General features: G+C 39.2%; 2 protein-coding genes across 2 annotated transcripts; one reads left to right on the top strand and one right to left on the bottom strand.

Moving 5' to 3' along the window:
* Window positions 1-3,447: 3,447 nt before the first annotated feature.
* Window positions 3,448-4,989, bottom strand: LOC105830382 (transmembrane emp24 domain-containing protein). The gene is made up of 3 exons (XM_012669671.3): window positions 4,746-4,989; window positions 3,906-4,252; window positions 3,448-3,815 (listed from the first exon to the last, which is right to left on the bottom strand). Exons 1-3 carry the CDS (start codon window positions 4,870-4,872, stop codon window positions 3,666-3,668), a joined length of 624 nt encoding a protein of 207 aa, XP_012525125.1. The 5' UTR covers window positions 4,873-4,989; the 3' UTR covers window positions 3,448-3,665.
* Window positions 4,990-5,582: 593 nt separating this feature from the next.
* LOC105830380 (protein ABHD11) lies at window positions 5,583-7,841 on the top strand. Its single transcript, XM_012669669.3, has 4 exons — window positions 5,583-6,149; window positions 6,237-6,393; window positions 6,559-6,924; window positions 7,524-7,841. Exons 1-4 carry the CDS (start codon window positions 6,034-6,036, stop codon window positions 7,839-7,841), a joined length of 957 nt encoding a protein of 318 aa, XP_012525123.1. The 5' UTR covers window positions 5,583-6,033.
* The last annotated feature ends 4 nt before the right edge of the window (window positions 7,842-7,845 follow it).

Raw genomic sequence — 7,845 nt, 5'->3', positions numbered from 1 at the left:
ACACAAATTGACACAGCAGTAATTTTGTCCTTGTCTCTCACTGAATATCAAACAAAGACAGAAATACTGCTGTGTCAATTTGTGTCACTTGCTGGAAAGCTCCTATTATTACCAATGTTACAATCATAATATAAGAGGTATAACATCTCGATAGAAATTAGCAAATTGGCATGAGTAGAGCCATCGAAGATTTGTCCGGACAAATCTAATTTGCGACGCCAGTCGCAATTAAACAATTATAATTAATTATAATTAATTATTGTTATTAATTATAATTTGTATCTTATTATTTATAAATTACAATAAAAAAACTTATACTTATTATAAATCAAAATAAAAGTTATTTAATTTGTATACTTGGGACAGATCTCCGAATCACTTTGGTCCATTATAATAAATGAAGGTGCTAGCAGCCATGAAAATACGATGCGCCGCGTCTCTGGACGGCTCTGATAATCTAATCGACAATTAATGCAGGAATTGCTTTTTACGGTCATTTTTATCAACGAACATTTTATCTTTTCTTTTATCTTAGAATTGAGAAAAGATCAATTAAACTGAGATTTAAATTAATTTACATATACAATAAAAATCAACATAAATACTCTATTATTATATATGTTTTGTACTTAATGTACTATTAGGATTTATCAATTAACAGAAACATTAGAACAAAAATTTTAATCGAATAACTCGTTATCTCTAATCTATCCCTTTTCACACGTTGAGTAACAAAAAAATACGAATAATTCTGTCCACGTCAACGAAATAGTACAACCACTGCTTTTGATAAGTTACAGTCTGTCAAGTAAGAGCGTGGCCGGATAAATTTATAAAAAAACTTATTAAATAAAATTTTTATATACATATATGCATTATACTCGATAAGAAGAAGGATGCAATTATGTTAATAATGCGTCCAATCACCATCGGCGTCGAGAATTGCCTGGCATCTCCGAGGCATGCTTTCGACTAAATTGATGGCGTATTCTAGCGGCAATGATCTCCAGATCCGACGAATCTCGCAAGATAACTCCTTCAAAGTGTGCGTGCGTTTTCCACGAAGCTTCTGCTTAATATATGCCCAAACATTTTCGATAGGATTTGCATCGGGCAACTGCGACGGCCAATCCAATGTAACGATGCCAGATTGCCTCTTCCACTCGGTACAGAACTTGCTGCGGTGTTTAGGATCGTTGTCCTCCTGCAGAATCCAATCCTCATTTTTATCGATAAACCAACATTTGGCAGACGGTAGCAGAGCCTTTTTGTAGATTTGCAGCATTTTCTCGGCATTCAGATTGTAGGTAAACAGATGCAAAGTGCCGAATCCCTGCTTTGAAAAACAGCCCCAAAGATGCATCTTTATTCCGTGTTTTACAGTCCGCTGGACAAGCCTGTTGTTGGAAGTTGACCAGGCTCGCGTGAGGATACAACGTGCCCATATAGAATATTCACCGGTAAAAATTACGTTGCTAAAATCTCGATCGATATTCTCGTGCGCCCAAGCAAGTCGCTTCGTCACATGTTTTTCAGTCAACAGAGGTTTATTCTTTATTGTGCTGCGCCATTTTAGATCATGAGCACGGAGATGGGTTCGGATAGTTTCGTACGATATATCTAAACCTTTTGACCTTAATTTTGCTTGTCCTTGACGCAGTGTTAAAGCAGGATTCCGCGAAAACAGATTGACAATTCTTTTTTTGTCTTTTTTGTCCAATTTGCCTATTGAGCCACGTTCCGGTAAATCATCGACATTTTTTGCCACTTTATATCGCTGTAGCCACTTCTGTACGAATGCTCTCGACTTTCTCATATATTTAGCAGTCGCTGATTGCGACATTTTCGGACCTTTTGGGTGGGTGCAAAGGAACACAGCCTCGTAGCGAGACGCGTATTTGGCACTCATGACGCTTAACGTGTCTCTCTTCCAAAAAATCAATGACAACTGAATCTCTCTTGACAATGCATCAAGGATAGAGCTTCCCTCTATCGGCTCATGAATAAATTTGGATGATATCTTTTATTAGCTATGAGTAAAGTCCACCACGCTCTTACTTGACAGACTGTATAGTTAGAGATGTAGTTAATTGTGGAATCGAATTAAGTCACCCTCTGTCTATCCTCCCTCCGCCGGAGGGCTGTTTGTGGTGCCGGAGAGTGCGCAGCTGCGTCTGTTCATTTCATTTTTCGCGACGATCGCGCTCGATGTTGGAGATCGACGGACATGGAGGGGCGTTTAGGCGCTAAACGCGCGGCATGATTGCCGGGCCATCGTCGGTAATCGGCGTTTTACCGGGCGCGACGATAAACAGCCTCCATTTACGAAAGAGGAGGGGGGAGAAAGAAAGGAAAAAGAAAGATCTCCCGCCGCTCGTTAAAGCCCCGACCACGCGATGAGGAGATACGGTTTATTCATCGGCGCTTTCTTTCTTTCTCGATTGCCTCTCCTCCCTTTAATTATACCGTTACGCGCGATCGTTTCTCTCCTCCTTCCCTCCCCTCTCCGCCCTCCCTCCTTAATTGGCTTCTTCCATTCCGATCGTTCCCGCGGACCGATTTCAGACCGCGGGAGCGACCCGCTATCCGTCGGCGAATCTCAGCGAAACTTCTCCCCCGTGGCAGCGTCACGTTCCCGATCAACGTGCTCTCACACGTGTCGCGAACGAACAATCGATAATCCGTTACGTCATCGCGTAAACGCTTTGACGATGTCGACGAGAGATGCGGCCGGCCTCTCCCACGTCTCGCCGACGTACTCGATCTCTGTGGAACGGGAAGGGAAAAAAAAACGTATCGTCGTCGCGACATAAACCCGTTAAGCATATCCTCGCGCCAATACGGTAATCGCCATCGATTAATCTATGCCCTCTTACCTGCCTTTTCCCTCCCCCTTCCCCCCCTCTCCCTCCTCCACCCTCGTCAACTCTCCAATCGAAGCGACACGCGCGATCGATCACCTTAATTGCGGCAGATTCTGTTCCCTTTTTCTCGACCACCGCTCAACGGGGTAACGTTAATTGAAGGCCTTTACGCCATCGAGAAAAAAATGTTAGACTCGGCCTGCGATCGTTATCGCGTCCCTCGCGCGTTTTTCTTTCCCGCAGGAAATCATTCTCCTCTCTCGATTGTCTCACTATTATCGTGCCAGGCACCTTCTTTCAGTCAAACGTTAATTGAACACGCGGAAGGACAACCGACAAAGAATCAAACTGGGTGACAATTAACCAATTGCAGCTGCGTCATTAGTCAAAAGCATATCTTTACCAATAAGTAAGTACAAAATAGAATACTAGTAGATATACATACCGCTAGCCGAATATAACGGCTGGCAATTACAGAAAGTAATACGTGTATTCTTTTTCCATTATTACAGACAACTGTGTTTCACTTTTCCCCAGCGTTTTCATCGCTATGGAAAAACGCTCGTGATTGCACGAAGCCTCGTTCTATTACAAAAATTCTTTGTTTATTATAGAAACAACGTATCCTTACAGACATACGAGATACCTTAATGCTAGCGATGTACAGTTTCGGGTTTAACCGATGGAAAGTGGAGAACGCGTATTTACCGCAGCGATGACTTATCCATGAACGATATAATTTAATTACATAGAAAAATGTACAATTGATTCACGTAGTGTATCATTAGTTTATCCTATAGGTTACACGATTCTTCGAACCTCGAAGAATCGCTTCAAGTAAAAGATCTGACCTATCGTCACGCACACCAGTACCATGGCTTCAAAGAACGCCCACATCACGACGCGGAAATTTGTACTCTCGTTGATCGCCCTGTGATTGCGATCGCGTACCTGAAAAATTCACGTGCTCATGAACGTTTAAATCAGACTGGCAAATTTATTGGATGAAAAGTATGCGATCTTGCTTCTACTAGTTAGTACCTGCATGTACTCCTGCTCGTTCTTCACGCCCCACAAACTGGTGCTCAAGTCTTTGATCATGTCGTCCAACTTTCCATGGTTGCCATCTCCATCCTGACCCTCCGCGCCAGCATTGTCCTCTGACTGCTTCCGATTCTCGTCAATGTCCATATTGAACATCACCACTTTCGGTGTCATCGTGCTCTTCTGATTGCTGAAGCAATAGGTGTATACTCCCGCGGTATGTGCGGCGAAAGTGTACTTGCCACTGCTCTCCTGCTCACCCTGGTAGATCATTCTACCGTCTGGCCCAACTATCTTAACATCTATATCTAAGAATCCACCCTCTGCTATTTCAAATGTGAGGCCTATAAATAAAAAAAATTATCTTGCTAAATAAACATGTATTGAAAAATGTTCATTAATTTATTAAAAATCGAATTCTTTTAATAATAGCAATTTTTCTCGGTAATAGTACAAAGTTGAATAAAAATTTTAAGCACATATTTATTTAAAAAAAAAAGATTAAACAAAGTCATTTAACTCTACTTCGATGTACAATTAGCAAAGTAAAAAAATAAAATAAAATAATTTCAAACATATTTACAACAAGAAAAGTTAATACAATTTATATAAATTTTCATGAAATAAAATTTAGTCCTTTACAAAATCGAATGTCATGTAAGTACAAAAATCATCACGGTACGGTAGCAATTATAAAGAAAAGAAAATTTGATACAGTAACAATTATCATGTAACAACAGATAAAACAAATGATAGGATTAATCCAAATTGAAACTCGCCAACGTCATCCTCGCTGAAAATCGCGACCGGAACAACGAAACGCAGTAGGAAACTAACCCATCTTGGTGCCGAATTCGACCTTATCGAAGAAACACTCCTCGGCGTGAGCGTCCACGGTGATGAAGTAGCAGCGCACACTGACGACGGATACGACGAGGAATACGCACGAGCTGAGCCACCTCATTTTCTTCGCCCGAATTTTACTGTACAATCATAAAAGTGACATATGCTTCCGCCCGCCCGCCCGTACGTATGCACCGATCCGCTGGCCACCTTCACAGCGGCATGTTGCTACCACAGCGCCACGTATGCAAATGCTCGTCGCCACGTATCATACGACATGCGACAACGACAAAAAACGCGGAGACGCGAGAGCTGAAATTTTGCGGAAAACGCCGAAGTTATAAGCGCATTTAACGAAATGTAGAAAAGCACAGAATCCAATAACCGAAACAATAGTATTAAATAAAACAGAGGTGCAACTGGATGCGATTTCTCATTGAATTCTGCGCATTTTTCGTTTGTGAATGCGCCTTTCTTCTACGATGTGTCGTATGTCGGATGTCGACACATATATGTGCATGCATATATGTTGAATTATTGTATGGGATTTAATAACAAATTTAAGCTGCGTTCTGAAATTTTCACTATCGCCACTGAAAATCTATGGTAAATGTAAACTGTAAATTTTAGTGGACTGCAGCTTATAACGACAATCCACTGCGCATGCGCCCGACATTGGACAACGACATACGACACACTTCCAACGGATTTTAGATAATTGTTAGCTAAAGTTAGTTTTTTTTTATTTTATGAATATCTATTAATAGATAATAAACTTCCCGTACTTTGTAAAAAAAAGTTAAAATGGTACAAAAGGGTTAAAGATCTTCAAACATGAATTCATATTACGATATTTGTTATAAATGATGTCAAATAATATTAAAAATTCAAAGAAATGGATCACCAATATGAAGAACGTAGGAAATAAGAAATCTTAAAAAATTAAAATTCGCGTACCTTCAACTTGAATGAAACTTATAATCTACATTGCAAAAATTAACATAGCAGTGATCTTTAATGTATATCCGCCTTGACTGATGTGATAATGAAATTCTGATAAGAAGAGAATGGGAGAGAAGACGAACGAGAGGTCCACGATTAATGTCGCGTATATATAAATTGGCGAAGGGCGAAGAAATGTTATGAACATCGAGGCGCGCGAGCGCGTTCAGTTTTTGGCTAACGAAAATTTAAAAATAGCAATTATGTGCGCTATCAGAGGCATCTGTGGTTGTTAAGCATTGTTAAAGAATAGAAGATACATATAAGTAGCGAATTGATAATGATGAGCCGAAATTTATCTGAGTTTCTTCCGTGGAGGAAGCTCATCAGCTTGCCTGGCTCGGCTAAAAGTCTGCACTCTTCCTGTAGCCAATGTTTACGTAGTAATCTGCTGTTGTAAGTATTCGCCTTGCGGCGAACGTATTATTGGATTAATTCGTGCAACTTTTTCCTAACCTCTTCTTCTTCTTCTTCTTCCTCAAGGACTGTACCAGTGAAACTTGCCTACACTTCGTATGAATCGGTAGATGAAGGCGAACAATATACGAAGAAACCTATTATAATAATGCATGGTCTCTTCGGCTCGAAGAACAACTGGAACTCGTTGTCAAAGGCGATCCATCAAAAGACCAAGCGTAAGGTAGTTCTCTCTTCTAATCATCTCTAGAAAAGAGACAATACTCCGACTAAACCTTGATAGATATTTAACGACATAGAGCGACTATGCATTTTGTTTCTTAGATTGATAAATTATTAGTATCTACAGAGGTAACTTTGTGTCACGCTTAAGAAAGTAAATGCATAGGTCATAGCAGTAGACGCCAGAAATCATGGTGATTCTCCACATTCGTCGAATATGTCGTACAAGGACATGGCGGGGGATATGATTGAGCTTTTGAACGACCTAGGCTTTGAGAGAGCCATCTTAGTCGGCCACAGCATGGGTGGCTCAGCCGTGATGTATACTGCTTTGAATTTTCCGCAACATGTTGAAAAATTGGTGGTCGTTGACATGTCTCCTGTGAGAACTAGCCCCAATCTCATGCAGATGGAGAGGATCTTCGAAGCCATGCGTCTGGTGATGATGGATGGAAATCTTTCCCTGTCAAAAGCGCGCAAAAATGTGGATGAACAGCTGGCCAAGTCTATTAAATCTAGCTCACTGCGTCAGGTAACATTCTTTCAGGGTTGGGTAAGTTAATATTTTTTTAAAGTTTTAAAAATTAAAAAAATACTTTCAGTACTTTACCATTCTAGAACTGAAGAACTTAGATTTTATAATAGTTTACAATTTTACGCCATTGCATCTCGAGCAGTGTTTGAGCTTAGGACTGAAAGTGTTAAATTAAAGTTAATGACTAATTGATTTATTGTGTGAAAATTTACTTAAATTAATTTTAAAAAGCATTACTTATAATAAATATTTTTTTTGAGTTAGGATAAATAACAAAATTATAATTTGTGAATAATCAAATAAATTTAATATTTTATCTGTAAATTAAGTTTGTATGTAATAACAAATAGATCGTTTCTCATATATGAAAGTGAATTTTTTTACAGATACATTTTTAACTTAGCAAAAAAAATTTATGAAGTTTTAAAAATAAAGTTACGAATTAAATCATTTGAAATTAACTAAGATAAAAGTCATTAGCTTTTTAACTTCATTATTTAAATTTTAATTTTTTAATCAATTATTACCCAACTCTACATTCGTTTTTTCATTTTGTTTCATACTCAATATAAGAGTTACATTTGTATTGTTTGTAGTTCATACTGACAAACTTGGTGGAAGCAGACTCGGGAAAGTATAAATGGCGAGTCAATTTACCAGTGCTGGAGCAAGCATTCTCTACTCAGATAGCTGTATTTCCTAATGTAGGCCCAAAGATCTACGACGGTCCTACGTTATTTATAGGCGGTACCAATAGTGATTACATTCAAACGAAAGATCACAACGCGATTAAGAAACTATTTACCATGGCAAAGTTCCGTTACATCGATGGGGCGAGCCATTGGGTCCACGCGGACAAGCCCAATGAATTCGTCGATCTTCTAACGACTTTTATTAATTATTCAAATTTATGATATT

The sequence above is a fragment of the Monomorium pharaonis genome, chromosome 3 (genome assembly GCF_013373865.1).
Source record: "Monomorium pharaonis isolate MP-MQ-018 chromosome 3, ASM1337386v2, whole genome shotgun sequence".
Classification (NCBI taxonomy): domain Eukaryota; kingdom Metazoa; phylum Arthropoda; class Insecta; order Hymenoptera; family Formicidae; genus Monomorium; species Monomorium pharaonis.
The sequence above is the reverse complement of the archived record's forward strand: the minus strand, read 5'-3'. Positions and strand labels throughout refer to the sequence as shown.

What these genes read in the sequence shown, in the direction of transcription:
- LOC105830382 (XM_012669671.3), bottom strand. Translation starts at nt 4,872, where the DNA reads ATGAGGTGGCTCAGCTCGTGCGTATTCCTCGTCGTATCCGTCGTCAGT. An exon ending in CGAATTCGGCACCAAGATGG is followed by an intron (nt 4,253 to 4,745) that starts GTTAGTTTCCTA and finishes TTTTATTTATAG; the next exon opens with GCCTCACATTTGAAATAGCA. An exon ending in ACGAGCAGGAGTACATGCAG is followed by an intron (nt 3,816 to 3,905) that starts GTACTAACTAGT and finishes TGAATTTTTCAG; the next exon opens with GTACGCGATCGCAATCACAG.
- LOC105830380 (XM_012669669.3), top strand. Translation starts at nt 6,034, where the DNA reads ATGATGAGCCGAAATTTATCTGAGTTTCTTCCGTGGAGGAAGCTCATC. An exon ending in TTACGTAGTAATCTGCTGTT is followed by an intron (nt 6,150 to 6,236) that starts GTAAGTATTCGC and finishes TTCTTCCTCAAG; the next exon opens with GACTGTACCAGTGAAACTTG. An exon ending in AATCTAGCTCACTGCGTCAG is followed by an intron (nt 6,925 to 7,523) that starts GTAACATTCTTT and finishes TATTGTTTGTAG; the next exon opens with TTCATACTGACAAACTTGGT.